The sequence below is a fragment of the Strigops habroptila genome, chromosome 1, assembly GCF_004027225.2.
Source record: "Strigops habroptila isolate Jane chromosome 1, bStrHab1.2.pri, whole genome shotgun sequence".
Taxonomy (NCBI): Eukaryota; Metazoa; Chordata; class Aves; order Psittaciformes; family Psittacidae; genus Strigops; species Strigops habroptila.
The window spans coordinates 29,991,049-30,008,919 of NC_044277.2; the positions used below are offsets into that span (position 1 = coordinate 29,991,049).

Consider the following 17,871-nt stretch of genomic DNA (forward strand, 5'->3'; position numbering starts at 1 on the left):
AAAGCTTTAACCTTCAAACTGTGTGAAAACAGGCACTGTTGCTACATCCTTTAATAAAGTAGTGTCGTAGGAAGACTGAATGTTAGACTAAGACACAGTGTACTGTCATGATCACCTGGCCCTTGTTTTGTTTCATGTATGCTTGAGGTGTATTCTTCAAGGAACAAAATGCCCCAAAGTTTCTATGGCTTTCAACAGGAAAGGGGAGGACATTTCACCTTCAACCACAACGGGGCAAAGCGTCTAGACCTTCAGCTGTGTTTAGGTCCCTTATTTAAGGTATTGAGGTTTGACTTTAAAAGATGAGCTGGCAAATGTGATGAATAGGATAAATAGAATAAAAGAGAAGGAACTTTCTGGAAGAATGAAGGTTTTAGGAGGCAATTCTGGCCTCGGTAGTCTCATACTCAGTGGCTGTCATACTCATGGAGTCATAGAATGATAGAATCATTTAGGTTAGAAAAGACCTGTAAGATCATAGAGTCCAATCATTAACCCAGCACTGCCAAGTCCACCACTAAACCATGTCCCTAAGTGTCACATCTACACATCTTTTAAATACATTCAGGAATGGCAACTCCACCACTTCCCTGGGCAGTGAGCCACTAAATGATGTTAGTAAAAAACAATCTCTGCAGGAGAACCCTTCCTTCCAATGTTTATTTCAGCTTTCTGGTAAGGATGAGTGAGCATATCAGCTTACGGATAAAAGTTGATAACTGAAAGGGCTAACCTTTTTCATGTATGAAGCTTCAAGGTTATACGCTGCACCTTCACTTCATGTACAGTGCATTTGTATTTTCCTGTGATGCAGCCTGACAGACTGGCTCATAGAACTCATGGGTTTTAAAGCCCGAGCTGTCAAACTACAGCATGAAAGCTTTTAAGATAAAATTGCTTATTTGTCCTGTAACTTATCTGCAAAAGACTTAGTGTACTATCTTCACTGGAATATAACTGCTAATGTGCCATTACCTCTCCATAATGTACATGCGATCAAGCATACAGCTTTGAATTAAATAGTTCATCTATTTGAACAAAGACAAAAATAATCTCAGCCTGCCTGGACTAGTTAGGCATTACAATGCTCATGAAAAATGTGTTCTGCTTTTCCTATTGCTGAAACTGTAAAAATAATGACTAAAATACTATGTGATTGTGGTTGGTGAGTCAAGTGATTTTTCTGCTTGAGAAAATTGTACTGTTCTACTCATTATAGATTATAGAGATATGTAATATATATCTGTAGTATACATACCTATATGATTGCATCTGTATAAATGTACCTAGTATACCTCCATATAGCTATATTTAATCCATATGATTAGATGTAGATATAGATCTATATACAGATTTAAATAAAGATATATAAGTATAGATATAGATACAGATATTTTATTAGTTCAAGAAACAAGTAGTAAGCAAGATTTCAAGTAAGGAAACAAGTTCACTGGTCTGAACTCATTCAGACTTTAAGTGGGCAAAACCTATTACTCCTGGCTGAGTAGTGGAATAGATTGATTTTCTTAGTGGGTATGCCTCCATATTCTGAAAAACACTCATCAGGATCTTTCTGAAACCCTTCCTATGGGTTCTCTGGGCTGCAGACAAAACAGCAGAATAACAAAACCTGAATTTTCACCTCAAAGCTGTTAGCTAAAGAGTGCACATGCTTCTTTGAAGCTGCACATTTCCCATGTAAAAATGTTCATAAAGCCTTTTTATTTACTCAGAGGACAAAATTGAATAATATTTAAGTTAAAGTACATGTCTCAGGCTCAAACAAGAAATGTATTCAGTCTTCAAAAAGTGGCAAGACAAAGTACAGCAAGAAATGTCAATATATGGTACATAAACAGTAAAAAAGGAAATCAGTTTACTAATATCTATGAAACATATTGACAAAAAAGTAGTAGATATATGTAATTATATTGCATTGTAGTAAATATCATGTTCAGTTCCAGACATCACCACTGGTCCAATTTATGATAGTTCTTCTGTTGTATTTGCTTTCAAGCACTATTAAAATCTGAAAGTATTACAGAACATGGTAGTACATGGAAAGGAAATACACTTCAAGGTGACATATATCTCCCTCCTCCTTCTACCATGTAAGTGCAAAGAAAGATAATATGAAGTACAGTAGTATCATCCTGCCCCTTGAAAATGAAATCAGTGGCACAACTCAATCCACAGCTTTTTCATATATGAAAAAGTTTTCAAGCTTCCATGTAAGACCAATTTTCAAATTCATATCAAATATCACTGAAGGTTTACAAGTGGAGACTTGTTACCACTGAAGGCACTTAATTGTCACCTCAGTCATGCACTTTTATATGTAATACGGTTGCTGAAGTGAACTCCGGATGCCTGTTATTGGGGTTGTTAATATCCTTCTTTAGAACCTTGCATGGCTGGTCGGATTGATGTCTTTTGGGGTACTGCTTTGATTACCACTTCCAAGTTGGGTTTTTTTTTTCAGCTAATTAGCTTATTATCTGTTGAGTAGTTGTTGTGGTTTGAGCCCAGCCGGTAACTCAGAACCACACAGCCGCTCGCTCACTCCCCCCATTCTTCCTCCCCCCGCTCCCGGAGGGATGGGGAGGAGAATCGGAAGAATGTAACTCCCACGGGTTGAGATAAGAGCAGTCCCGCAACTAAGGTATAATACAAAACCACTACTGCTACCACCAATGATAATAATGATTAGTGAAATAACAAGGGGAGAGGATACAATTGCTCACCACCCGCTGACCGATACCCAGCCCGACCAGAGCAGTGATCTGGGCCTTCCGGGTATCTCCCCCTGGTTTATATACTGGGCATGACTTGCTGTGGTATGGAATACCCCTTTGGCTAGTTTGGGTCAGGTGTCCTGTCTCTGCTTCCTCCCGGCTTCCCCTCCTCCCTGGCAAAGCATAAGACTGAGAAAGTCCTTGGTTGGAGTAAACATTACTTAGCAACAACTAAAAACATCGGTGTTATCAGCGTTGTTCCCAGGCTGAAAGTTAAAAAAACACAGCACTGCACCAGCTACTAAGAAGGAGAAAAATGACTGCTATAGCTGAACCCAGGACAGTAGTAGTATCAGTGTGTTTGTCAACTTCAACCTCATTGTGAATCATCTTGTATCTAAACTTGCAAAGCCTCATTCACCCAGTTAAAGTGCTTCCTAAAACATAATTATACACTTAAAGAGGGACTACAAGAAAGACAGAAAGGGACTTGTACAAGGGCATGTAGGGATAGGACAAGTGGGAATGACTTTAAACTGAAAAAGGGTAGATTTAAATTAATTATTAGAAGAAGGTCTTTACTGTGAGGGTGGTGAGGCACTGCCTAGAGAAGCTGGGCCATCCCGGGAAGTGTTTAAGGCCAGGTTGGATGGGGGTTTGAGTAACTTGGTCAAGTGGAAGGTGTCCCTGCCTGTGGCAGGGTGTTGGAGCTAGATGATCTTCAATGTCCTTTCCAACCCAAACCATTCTATGATTCTATGATTCTAAGATTCTATGATTCTATGATTCTAAGATTCTATGATTCTATGATTCTATGATTCTATGACTGCAGTGAAATTGGTACATATTTTTGGAAGAGCTGTTCCACTTTTCATATGAGCCCTTGCTATGTCATTCCGTAAGAAAGGGCAATATTAATATTAAATGAAGATTAAAAGACAAATTTGTCACTCCTGATTCTCCATTGTATAGGGGCAAGGAAATATTCATGCTAGAAACTGAAGAGAATTGTCTGTGTAACTAAGCCAGGTAGTCCCCCCAAACACTTTGTAGGGGCAATTCAAAGAACCTAAACTAGATTGTGCTTCTTAATCATCCCCTGCAGAAGCTTCTCTATCGACTACACACATAGAAAATTAACTCTATCTCAGGCAAAACCAGCACACTTGGCACACATAGTTAGACGAAGGATAGGAATTGTTGGTTTTAAATTGGAGCAATTTATTCAGTGAAACTTAAGGGCAAAAAAATACTCCATTAATTCTCACTGTGATTGAAACCTGCACTAAAAATTTATCAAATTAATCTGCTTCTGGTAGTCAGAGTGTACATCCACATGAGTTTTATGCTAATCCAACTCTATCGTCTTCCATGAAGGGAGTTTTTATGAGATTGCACTATAATCTGTAAAAATCAGATCCCCCCTTTTTTGAAAGAACATGTTATTTTGCAGAATGTACTGAGCATAGTCTACTTTGTGTATCTGTAGAGTGGTGTAAAACTCAAAGTAGTTCCTTGCTTCTTTTCTAGTTTGAAATTGACTGTTTGGTTCTTTACATTAACTTACCTTCAGTATTACTGTGAAAATGTTTAGCAAATTGGAATATCTACTGAATAGTCTCATTTGTCCTAAGGAAATAAAAACAGCAGAGGAAAAATAATGATCAGTCTTAATATAGCTAAAAGTAGTAAGTTCTAAATATTTTCTGACTTCACGACACGTGGATAACAATTACTGAAGTAATTTTGAGAAACAGAATAATACTTGAGAGAACAGAGCCTGAATATTTCATGGGAGACAGCAGGGAGGGACCAAAAAGGGTTTGTGAGCTCTTAGGAAGCTCTTAGGCCTTGCAGGTAGCCGAGATGAAAGCAGGGGTCTTGCAGGTCAAACAAAAATATTATGTTGATGCATCTGCATACAAGCTTTACAAAACCACCATGGTAGAATAAATAAGGTACTTCATCTTTTGAAACAACCGTGTCTCCAGGGCAGTACAGTGATACTACAAGGAGCTGACATTAACATCAGATATTTTATGGCCAAAATTTGGTAGAATGCTATTTAGTAATGGGTGAGGATGCTTCTGTAATATTAAATATGGGAACTTGTGTTGCTTTGACTTCCATAGGCCAGTAACTAGTACAGAGCACACCAAAGAAAGGAATGGTTTTCCAGTCCTTGAACATTCACGTATATTTATATATATTAATATATATATAGCAGGAAAGTACATAGTTTTAATCAGGAAGATTTATCATTTTCATCTTTCAGAAACAAGGAAGTTATAGGGAAGAATGTGTTCCCAAACAAAAGAATCAGAATTCACATTTGATAAGGTTCACAGGTGGCTACATATGTTTAGGTGTATCAGTAACTCTATTGGAGAAACAAAGTGCACGTGGCAGAACCGTGTTTGGAATAGTTAAATAGCAACTTCTATTTTTTGAGTGACACAAGCTAACATTTTGCTATGTTTGGGAGTACCCTTGTACAAGAAGGGTACTCTTGTACCAGTACTCAGTACCATCACTGTCATAATTCATAATATTACAACCTTCTGTAGAACCCGAATTTGTGAAGCATAGATAGGCTGCTTCAAAGGCAATATAATTTCCCTGTGTGGCTTTGTTTCATGCAAAACTGTTTCATAATCCTAATAATGATTGATCTGAAGACTTGATTTCGAAGAAGGAACATATTAGAGATAATGTAACCAGAAATATGTTGATATAAAATGGAACCCGCTGCAGCACTAGGTCTCTTTTCAGACATCAGGAAAGAAGGTAGAAATTAGGTTTACTCACCAGAGTTGTGGCAATACTGATTATGTATTATCATAAGGAAACTTTATGTGGTTGAAGTGAATGGACAATCTTTTAGCAAGTATTGCCTTTAGAAAGGCAAGTATTTTAGATAGTGGACTTTTCCAGAGCCTCTAGCACCTGCCAAACCTTCTTGAAATGTGGTGAAATTAACACTGAAACAAAGAGAGAAACAGTAACAGAGTATCATGGATTGTGATTCCCCTAGACAGCTATTTTGGGCTAGAGACAGTAGAAAGCTTCCACCTTCTTAGCTGTATGTACATAAACATGCAACAATGTTGAAGAGGTTCTCTATGAGATTTTTGAAGTGTCTGTTGTTTTAGGCATTTGAGAGTGACATCCTATCTCAGGCTTGTTCTGATTTTTCATAAAAACATGTTGAAAAGGTGTGTTTTTTTTGAAGAAAGAAAAAATGAAAGCCTAGATGTCAGACTGCCTGTCAGCAACAGGACGCAATTTGGCAGGTTAGGTAGAAGAGGTGGCAGGACTTTAATTGCTGCATAGTATTGTTAATCTTCAGAAAAGAAACTTTCTGAGACTTCTGCATAGTAACACATCAGTGTTTTACCAGCCTTTCCTGGCGTCATGCCTGGGATTAATGATACAGTTTAGGAGTTCATTGTGCCCTTTCATATCCTCCAACACTAAGCCTCTCTATGAAGAAATGACAGACAGGCTTGTTTAAATAATTACTAAAATGAAGTTGCTTCTCATCCACCTTTCCATATGATCTCTTGTTTTCTGCACTAAAAAGTGCTCTCTTGTGTTCCTTTTCTCTTTGAAACATCTTGGGCTACTTACGATAATAGCCACCAAATCCCTTCATTATTAATGTCTTTAACATCTCATTGCTTGGCCCTGATCATGGGATTAGGTCCAGGAAAGAGAGATCTATTATAAGCACTCTGGAATGCTTTGGAATATCCCTTCCTGTTCTTCTGAATTTGCCTTGATGACATTTCCGTGTGGTGTTCCTCCCCACCACCCCCAGGAATTCCAGTAAGCACAAACTTTGCACAAGTATGAGCAGAGTATTATTTGGGTTTGCTATGATGATTTATTTTAACTTAAAGCCTATCTGATAGACACAGGTTCTGAATTTCCTGACAGTACAGGTCACCAGGAATGTACATTATTTTGACTGTACTGTCAGACTGGTGAGTGCAGGCTGGGATTCTGTGGGCTGTCCTCTTAGCAATCAGAGATTGTATAGAGACAAGAGAATAACTCACATCTGATTTCAGTTCATCTGCTGGAATCAGTTGCAAGGCCTACTTTAAAACCCCAGCTTGATTTCCAGCAGTTATGGAGATCTTATCTGTATGGGTGGGGTATGAATGCAAATCCTGGGGAACCTCTGAAAAGTAATAGGTATTTTACGAGATTAATGTCAAAAGCCAAGGCTGTAACTCAATCATGTAAAAGATGCATTTACAACACTTTGCTTTCATGATTTCCAAAGAATTTTCTCAACACTTTAATCACCACCGTGGCTGTTTGGACCTTTGCTTCTATGGGTCGGTTTAATTTCTAATCCTTCTATTCAAAATACTACCCAGTGCCACCAGGAGGTGTCCGTGTGCTGTTTATCGGTTACTTCCCGGGGTGCTTCCATTTTACTTTTCGGAGAGGAGGGCTGCAGAACAACGCCACAGTCATAGTTTCTACAGGATCGTTATTATTAGATAGCGTTGCTATTTGCACTTCCAAACAAGTAAGGATGTTGTGTTTGTGTCCAGAGAGAGTTCTTAATTCTTTCCCCAGATGAGGAGAACTGTAGATGAAAAAGACCTGTTAAGTCATCCATCTTCTTCCCTTACAGCATGCCCTGTTCTCTGAAGTATACTGTATAATGTATTGAGGGTATCAGTCTGTTGCTAGGGAAATGATGACTATAATCAGATGTTACACAGTCTACATTTTGACTGCATTGCAGGATCAAAGATAGGCTGTGGAAACGAAGATCTTTTACTGAAACGCGAGTTGCGTCCTATTTGCACTTATGTATAACTTCCAGGATTAGTAAAAAGAGATGAGTGTATACTACAAAAAGCTAAATATCATACAGTATTTTTATGGTGCATATTCCCATTTAGCTTTTGATATTTAATCAGCAAATATCTAGTGTATTTTCAGTGTAAATACAGGCATAAAATACGTACAGATCCATAAGGCATTATAAATGTCCTCCACGTCCAAATGACTCCAAGACATCCTATTACACTGCAGCCTAAAGTAGTGCCATATTTATTACCATATGGATATTCAGAAGCATACATTAGAGTGAAATCTGATTTAATTTGAACATCAGATAGAAAGAAATAATTGGTTGATAAAATACGATCAGGCCTGCCTGGTGATGTAATGTATGGTTCAGATGTATTCCACAGGGTCTGCTGAAAATCCTGTTCCAACCAAGTTAAAATTCAGTGTGTTGCCACAGTCACAAGCACTACCTGAAGATGCTCTATGTGAGGGAAGTCATGGTGGAGGAGTGACATTTTTTTTGTCGCTGTACAGTCCAATTGACTATTTCTGCTTCCTATTGCATCTTGCATCAGCGTGTGTTTTGATAAAGAGCATGTCATCCTTGTTGAGGAGAAATCAGCCTGAAAGGGATTTCCAAGTAGAATGGTGTATTGTATGGGTTATGGCCAAACTTCTTAAAACGTTAAGAGCTTTCTAAGTTTGGCAAATCTAATTTAGTAGTCACATTTCACCAAGGATATGGTTTTCAAGCTACTTGTGTAAAACCAGAAGCTTAATGCCCCTGACCCCAACCTCTCCCTCCCCAGATTTAGTCATAGTCTTGGTCTTTTATATTCATCCGTAGCTATAACATCATTCCACCGAAACCCTAGCACAGCTTCTTCCACGAGTAGTTACTGGATTCTTTCCCCGCAGTGACAGCAGTCAAGGATGTTTCCGAATAGTTCCTGACCCGAATGACTTATATATGTCCTGTTCCATTGACAAAGAGAAAGATTAAAGCATCCAATAGTTATCATTACTGTACATGAGTTTTTAAACTTTCACAGAACATGTTCTTACATCAATAGCTAGCTAAATCACTGAACTGAAAAGAACATGAACAAAAGAAATCATGTTATAGGAAAGTGAGTGGTCTGAACTAGTAGAAAACAGTGAAAACTCCACCAAAAATGAATGGTCATGAGTGCACTGTATTTGTGTTTATCTTTGCTCTCTGCTTTTATGATTTATTCATATTTTAACTATTAATTAGTCACACAAAACAACAGGAACTGATTCAGTACCCTGTTATCCTATTTGTACAGACCATTGTTTGATCATTATTTTCTCTCAGACGTATATTGGCAATATGCTACATAAATAAAATAATAGTGGAAATGTAACAGACATTCATATTGACCATCTCTGTCCTTATTCTCTTGCAGGAATGAACAGAATTCTGCCTGAGCCTGTACAAAACAGTGAGAATTTTCTTGCTACTACCTCGATGTCTATAATTTCCCCATTAAAAGTTTCTGCTTTTCAAAGAGTATCCTGTGTTATAAATTATCTAAGAAATCTCATTCTTTTTCATTAGAACCTGGTGATTCTCATTCGTCTCAAGGATAAGGGGCATAGATTTATGCGTGCTTCTGTTTTAGAGCTCTGTTGAAAACCTGAAGTTGGTTCTGAAGTCAAAATACCACCCAAGGTAAAAAAAAAATCTTCTTTTTAGCTAAGATCAACAAATCTATCCATCACATGATGGAGGAAGCTATTTTCTGCATTGGGCTCCACATGCCTTACTATTAAGAAAAGATACTCTCCTTATATTGCTGGCCTATCTTCTTCAATCCACACTTTCTTCCTGGCTTTATTGCTTCTCTAATGCTGAAAACTTTGAAGCAGATCCTCCTTTGTGTACTGAATAAAAAGATGAAAAGAAACAACGCTTCCACTCCAAAGACTTCAATCAGCTAAATGCATGGAAAATCCAATACAGCACTCCATATCTGTATGTTTCTAGGTATTATTTTACAAGGGAAGCACAAGACACAAAAAATAAAAAAACCCCAGCCAACCAGGAAGAGAGGCAGAGAAACACAAGAAAACAAATCAGGGCAAAAATACAGTGTTCTAACATAGAAATACTACTGAGGTAATTATTGTGCTCAGTCTCAACAGCAGCTCTCAGGCTTTCCTTTGTACAAAATTCATTGATGTTTCTGAAACATAAACTATAAATATTAGGCACACCTGGAATTCTTCACTGCTCAGCTGAGGAAGGAATTCATACCACAGAAGTTCCAGCTTAACCACTTTGGTAGTTGCTCCCCTCCTTCTGGGCATGAGATCATTTAATTATCCATTTGCATGAAATCTAACTGCTCAGGACCTGCCACTCATAGCAGGATACATTTTTTCCTACATTAAATTGTGGAAAAAACGTGGCAAGAGAAACAACACGGGTGAGTAGCAAGTATACTGACTTTTATTTGTATTTATTAAATAATTGTTGTATGGAAGGTCATGGTGAACTTCCGACTTAAAATGATAGTTGATGAAATAATGGTATGTGTGTACTTGCTGCTGTCATTTAATAGAAGCTTTTTGAAGCACATGGACAACACCAATAAGCAGGAAAAAAAAAAAAAGCCAGTATCTCTATCCAATTCTATACTCTTTGTGTTTCAAGTGGATGGATAATCTAAACCCTGCAAGTGCAGTGCTTGTCAACACAGTCATACATTTTATTACTGGAACAAACACGTAAGTCCAGAGACTATTTTTCTGAAGTGGCAGGCTTGGCAGGGTGAAGGAAGCACTGAAAACATACTAAAGAGACAGCAAAGCAAACAAAACAGCAACACAAACCCCACCAGAGTGAGACCTTTAAGGACTATTAAACGGATAGCCCAGATCTAACTGTTGAGTTTTTATAGCTTTTGGAGAGCTCTTTCTAAAATAATCCTGGATTAAACAAATATTTAAATATTTTACCTATCATGAAAACAATAAAATGTAAAGATTTTGGAACAGGAACCAGAGTGGCAGGCTTACTGAAAAAGATAACTAGCAAAGGGAAAAACAACCCATTCAAAGTCTGATTCTGCCATCAGTGTCCCTATTATATGATGCACTTACTCAGAAGTAAAGGAGTGACTGTACTTGAACTAGCTTTTTTGTAATTGCTTGGGTAAGAGTGCTTAAGGTGCAGTGCTGTCATTTGGAACAGACTAACCCCATGTTTACATGAAGTGTGGCCTGCTTATAGAAATACCCCAAATAAAGAGAGCAAGGAGAGTCCAAAAGTGTATGAGTGCTTGCTTATCCCTTGGGGGATGAGGAACATAAACAGCCTTTTACTCCACTAAAATTAACAGCGCTATTTTCCATCATTGAGAAATGTGTTTTTAGACACCACCAAAGGTCTCCATAATTGTTTTAAAAACAAAAGAAAACAAGAGGAGAAATGGAAGAAACCAGTACAAAATAGAGAGGAAAGGCTGAAATGAATTTTATTTCACAACACAGAAGAATTAAGAAGGAAAAAGTTGTACTGAAATAAAAAGTACTGAAGGAAAATAAGGAAAACCAACAATTTAATGTACTGTAATTATTTATTCCATTATTGCCTTTTCCCACAACATTTTATTGATGATGTTTGATGGATCATCAATAAAGTAACACTGTAAAAAGCCCTAGAATCTTATTTCCTTCTGGTGTTTGTGCTAGATTGACAGTAACTAGTCCATGACAAAGGGGCAACTAGTTCAGCTTGAAGACTTAATGCAAGAGCAAGGGGAGGGAAAAATAATTAAAAAAGAAAAAGATTAATAATACTGTGTTAAATTTGAAAGGAACATCAAGTGAAACAAATAAATAATTAGTTTAAGGCTAACAGTATTTTCAAAGCAAATGGACTACTTCTGTTACCAAGAAGATAGGGCATTTGACAGCTAGTAAGACAGCGAGGCATTCAGCTTCCAAACAATAAAAGGTGAGAGTTAATATTACACTAATGAGCCACAAGCATACTGCTGGCTTGTTTTTTATTAACACTAATAAATGAGCTCATAATACTGATCAGAAGTGTTTGTTTTTTCTCCACACATCTCACGAAAGAATTTCAGGTGACAAGTACTATGATACATATGGTAGAAACAAACAGCTGTGGCCACAAAGATGTTTTAACTGATGATTAATATATTCAGGAAGCAATTACACTATTCATTAGTAAAAGTTTACAAACATTAAAAAGTGCATAACATTCGAAACCAACAACAACACAAAAATATATATTATATATATACTATATATAAAGAAAGTGACATCACCTCCTGTTAATAAAAGAAAACTAATCTTCTGACTTTGTGATTGGTGCTTATGTGATTGCCATGGTTTACTAGTCAGTCACTCTCTTTACTCACTTTAGTCACACAGAGGTGCGGCTGCCCATTTTGCCTCATATATGGTCTTGTCTATTGGGGCAGGATGGGGGGAGGACAGCAATCAGCATAGCTACTACAAAATAGGTTATTAATTTGTAGATGTTTTAGGTAATCTCCTGGATGGACAAGCTATCCTGGTATTTCAAACAAGGTCCAGGACTGTCATTTTGGAATAAATGAAATGGGAAAAATCCAGTCTTTAGAGTGCTAGATGCCAAGTCTCTCACTTCCTTTTCCTCCTAGCCAAAAGGCTGCTGAGGCAGCTTCTAGTGCTTGGCTGTAACCTGGTGCCTCAGTAACAGGCTGCTGGCTCTGCAAACTCAACAGCCTGATAAACTGAGGCAAAGACAAGGAATAGAAAAAATACTCTCCCTAGGTGGATCCAGCCCACGATCCACTAGCTGGACTATCCTGCAATCTAAAACTTATTCCAGAATACGTAATTGGCAATAACCTATGCCAGTTATTTTCCTGCGTGTAAACAAGGCCCATCCTTAACATGTGAACCAGGAAAATCTCTAGCACCACGGAATTTGTTTGAATTTTAACCTATATAAGGTTATAAATGTATTCTTAAAACTATCTTAACAATAAAATACTTGGACTAACATTTTAAAAAATACCTCGGAGAAAGATTAAGAAATTGGGAATAAAATTAGAAAAATGGGGAAGAAAACATAAAATATTCAAATTTGAGTCTCTGATATGCAACTAGCTACAGGCAAGTGGCAAAACTGTACCAAGGACACAAAACACGCTGAAGTATTCACATTAACAAATCATTTTGAAGGCTCATCTAGTAACAGATTAGAGGGATGCTGAGTCATTTCGGTTTAGGCATAATCAATTTAGCAGTTGACGTTTTAAATCTATCATGTGCACATCACCACATTATGCAAAAACCCAGCCCTTTCAAAACGCGTGGTAGAAAAATTCACAGTAACAGAAATATCCTTCATAAGCAGTTGAGAAGGGGCAGTGTGGAGCATCTAAGTCATACAATACAAAAACCATTGTAAATAACAGAGCTGTAAAACAGACGCAAAGTTCTAAAAACAGTGCTTTCTTTACAGTTCTTTTAATGGGTGAACACTTTGGCCAAAGAATTTTAAACTCTGAGGATCACACAAGCCTTTGCTTAAGATGCACAATTAGATCCTCTGATGTTTCAAAGGCCATTTGCTACAAGATTTACCTGTTCTACTCTCTAAAAGTGTTCCCATCAAGTAGTCATTATGAAGGGATCCATCTTATGACACTATCCCAAAAAAATCAACACATGTTCAACCATTGCTAATGACAGAGGTAGAGAAAATTCTGTCTTCTGCCACAGCTTGCACCCCCATTTTTAGCATTGTGTTGAGCGGGTTCCAGCAGTGAAGACACATGCACTTTCTTTTCCACCAGCTTGCTCATGGAAACAAATTTGTTCCAGCATGCTCTTGTAGTCTGAAAACATCCAGCAGCTGCTTCAGTCAGTCAAAGTCGGATGTCAGCTTTCTTGCTTTGCTGCCTCCCCTTGGGCCTCCCCAGTTTGCTCACTTGGATTTCGTTGTGCATCTCCTTCTCCTTCTGTAACAGACAAGAAAAGGACGAATGATCCACCCTAAACCAAAGAGGTAGTCCTCCCAGAACCCCGACTGTTCAGCCACCAGTCTCAAAAGCAAAGTAAAGAAAAACTGAAACTGAAATATTGCATTAATTATGAAACCTTTTACTACTAAAATAGCCATACTTTGCATCTCAAGAGAGACCTTCAAAAACAAATTCCTAGCTGCAATCACCACTATCAAGTACAGACCTAAAGTAGCTAAAAGCATTTAACAAAAATAGTAGGGTATTTTTGACAATTTATTCATAATGATATTATGACAATACAAGAGAAAAAAGTTTCATTACACTAAGTCTGAACAGAGTTTACTATAGAGACACAGCTTTAGCAAAAGCAGTAGTTTGTTAGAGCTGTGTTTGTTCTGTGCATCCATTTTCAGTACCATGCCCCATGGCACTCAGTCCAGCTGTCTCTCTGCAAACCACAGAACCATCTGAGGAATAGAAAACATCCTACAGTGGCACATGAGCAGACAACTCATAAAGCCTGTCTAAAGAAGGCTAAGTAGTGCACTGAAAATGGTCTATTAGTACCTATATGCAAAGCACTGTATTTCACTTAATGGTTAAAGACCTAGCAGGTTCAGGCAGGTGGAAGCTAAGTGCAAGTGAGACAGAAGTCCCTAGACACTGGAGCTATTAGCTATAGGTACACAATAAGGAATAAAGTTAGGTAAGGAAAAATGTCAAGTTTTAAGTTGTCTCTTGTATCTTGCAAGGATTCAGAGTAATGTCTTGAACTGGCTTGATATAGTAGTTAACAGAATAAGATTCCATAGACTAAGTTATAAAGGGATTTAACCAGAGGTAGTAGTGCCTCTGAAGTTTAATCTATAGATCTTTAGAATATAATCAGACTTCTCAATACAAATGTTTATTGTTTCCCTATTTTAGATCACATTGTACCTCTGCACCACAAAGACCTTCTCTTTTCTATATAGAAGAAATGGCACATTGCTAATGGGGGGGGGGAAGTTCTTTGCATTTCAAAGAACATTGCAAAGAGCTCAGATGTTACAGCTGTGTTTTCTGCATGCACTGAGCATTGAGTTGGCAAAATGCCTCAAAAAGCATTGGCAATTATCAAATTCAACCTGATAAAAAGTTGTATGGTAAGTTGATTAACCTGTTAAACAGTGATGTTTGTTCTGCTCATTACAGATTGAGTAATAAATAAAAATCTGCTTTGCAAGGCACTTTCTCAGCAAACTATTTCTCAGTTTTACCTCTGACAAGGGATTCCATCAGGAATGGATCTATATACAATTATTTCCTATTGGATGGAAATCCCTTTTGCCCAGGTTGTCCAAGCACTTTCTACAAAGCCTCCTACATTTTTTCTGATACTGCAAACGTCCAGATGGGTGGAACCCGATTTTTTTTTTTTTTTTTTTTTTTTCCTTTTTTACCTGCTCTGTACTCCATTTATTCTCACTCCTAGGAAGTCTTTAATATCCCTCATACTCTCTGGGTGAGTCAGGCTTTCCTGCAAGCTATTTGTGTTTAAAAGAAAAATCATCTTGGACACAAAGCATCTCACTACCTAAATGTTAAACATAATGCACAACGATTCAGAGAAGGAGCACTAAGGTTCTAATATACTACTTCTTAAAAGATTTTCTCAACTCACTGAAAAAACTCACTAGTCTAAATCCATTTAATCTATAATACACTGTCTTGGTACTACAGACTTTGCCTTTCTGCTGGCAGAGCTCTCCTATCAAAGGCCTTAAAATACATTTGCAGAAATAATTTCGCTTCCAAGTTACAAGAATCCCTAAGTTGCCTAAGCAGACTCTTGAACTATTCTTCCTTCAAAGCATGATGGCTATAAGCTCTTAAGAGTTAAGAGCTGCAATTCTTACGCAGCATTTTGAAACCAACAGGTAGTATTATAGAACCCTAAACCAAATAATACACTGTAAGCTGTAACACAGTTGTGTGAGTTGGTAAGCTAATAACAGTTACTAGTTCTGCTAATGTGCAGCTTTTAACTCATTCTTCTGCGTGTAACATTGCTGGCTCTTCAGTGTCTATCAGTGTTCCCAATGCTTACACTTAAAACATTTCTACCACAAACTAAAATTACTTTTAATCATAAATTTCTATGATCAGTCCTTCATTCCAGTTCTGTATGACTTCAACACTTCCACTATCTTCAGAATTTTGCAGGTGATTTGACCATTACAACTTTTACAAGGAAGTTTCCGCTTCTGCACTGAATCTTGTGTTCTGTGGCATATCTGCAGACAGCCAGAAAACCAGCAATTTGTTTTAGAGACTGTCTAAAACAGAGGAGACTGGTCCTCTTTCTTCGTTGTACCTTCCCCTTACTACTTTCATTACTTCACAATAATCTGAATGTGAAGTTTCTTGGAATTGCATTGTTTACCTTGAAAGAGCTTTGAGCAGGAGAGCTACCTGCTGATTTCCCTACTAAGATCTTTCTTTTGCCTTCTGCCTTATGATTTCTGTTGCAGTTTTCTACTTACCAGATGTACACAGTGTTGCTTTTACTGAATTTAGAGAAAATGCCTTGCCACAGACTACCTGGCACCTGTGCTTTGAAGTTTAGTAAATATGTCCATTCTATACATATTAGCAGGTTTTTTGCTTATTATGGACAAAGAACACTGGAACAGTTGTTTTGAAGGGAGAGTATAATACAATAATTACAGGTATTACACATAATTATGTAGTAAACTCTTGGTTGTCATCAGTTTATCAATGAGGGGATTAACCAGTACTCACTTCAGGTATCAAATAGTGCATGACAGAAAATATGTGGTCTTTAAACAAGGCCTCACTGCCTAGTGCTGTTCAAAGCTGCTCCTATTCTTTACAGGATATGTATCTGCAGGCTTTTCAAAGTGAATGTACAAAATATGCTTGGGTAGTTAATTTACATACGTTTCATAATAACCTTTTTTTTTTAATCTGCATTATCCTACTCTGCCATTACTCCATGCAGTTGAAAGCAAATGTACTCGCACTTTTACAAGAGAAGGTATAGAGAGAGCTGTAATAAGAATAAGAGACAAAAGAATCGAAACTTGATGTCTATATTTGTATCATTAGGTAGCACTTAGCATAAACTGTTTGACATACACCTTGAAAGAAGTAAGACACAAGCCCCAGACATGTTTTCCTCTTAATCCTGTCAGGTGTGATGCATATATACATCCCGCAAGCACTTGTATATTCTGAACTGGAATCTGGGATGCAAAATATTTTTTAGCCTTTCTTTGGTTTGGAGAAACATGATGGGATAATGCACTACTACAAATGATAATACAACATGTTTTCCAATATTTGTGGTTCAGAGGCTTTTATCCAGCACCTAGATGTACTAATAATACAAAATTTAACTATATTTTCATTGTATCCAATTCAAACTGCATAACCTCCTGAAGAAGCATGCAGGCATTTTTGTGCATCTACTACCTAAGGTAATTTTATGAGTGACTCTGTACACTTTTCTGCAATAATTACCCAAGCTGCAAAAGAGGTCTCCAAGAAAACCTAAATAAGCTCCTGACTTATGTATTAAAAATGAGGCTAACAGTTATTTAAACCATTCTCATCACTACAGAGCTAACGGCATGCACAAAATGCATACCAACATATTACAGGCACAAAGTCACATTCTTTTTATATCTCACAAAAGTACACGGTTCTGGCTTACAATCACTCCAACAGCTTAACATAAAAATAGGGATTGTTTCTGTCTTTTAAATGGACAAGATCAAAGACAATTTTGATAAATGTACATCTGAGACTGAAGAAAATTGAAGCAAGAAGGAAGGCTGGCATTATGCATTTCAAATGCCACCTACTTTCTATTTTTCCAACATTTTACACTTATCCCCACATTAAAATAAATAGACACACCTACACACATACTAATAAAGCTTTTCTTTTTAAATAGGGAAAAAAAAAAAATAATTAAAGGCCTGTCCCAGCTAGAATTGCATGCATCTAGAAGTTATAGGCCCCAAACTGGTAACTGCAGAAGGAATAACTTAATATGTACATTAATCTTAAAGTCAAAAAAAAACCAAACCCTCCAAACAGCACTATAGCCACCCATCTGATTGTCCAGCAATGAGAATGCCCCTCAGAACTTCTGCTGTTGTCTCTAAGAATATGTGCACAAACCTGTCAGCTGCTTATCAACAGTTTGTTCTTTGCCATTATATTGGTTTGCATGGCAAGGTTTTGGTTGCAGTGGGGCTGCAGGGGTGGCTTCTGTGAGAAGCTGCCAGAGGCTCCCC

The 17,871-nt window shown here is 37.5% G+C and overlaps 1 protein-coding gene across 3 annotated transcripts in view; it reads right to left on the minus strand.

Moving 5' to 3' along the window:
* Positions 1-11,136: 11,136 nt before the first annotated feature.
* The window catches only part of PKIA (cAMP-dependent protein kinase inhibitor alpha), a 43,488-nt gene continuing 36,753 nt past the window's right edge, over positions 11,137-17,871 (minus strand). For all 3 annotated transcript variants that reach the window (XM_030477573.1, XM_030477562.1, XM_030477568.1), the window contains one exon: positions 11,137-13,558. In XM_030477573.1, coding sequence (XP_030333433.1) covers positions 13,479-13,558 — 80 coding nt within the window. In that variant the 3' untranslated portion in view covers positions 11,137-13,478. The remainder of the gene's footprint in view (positions 13,559-17,871) is intronic.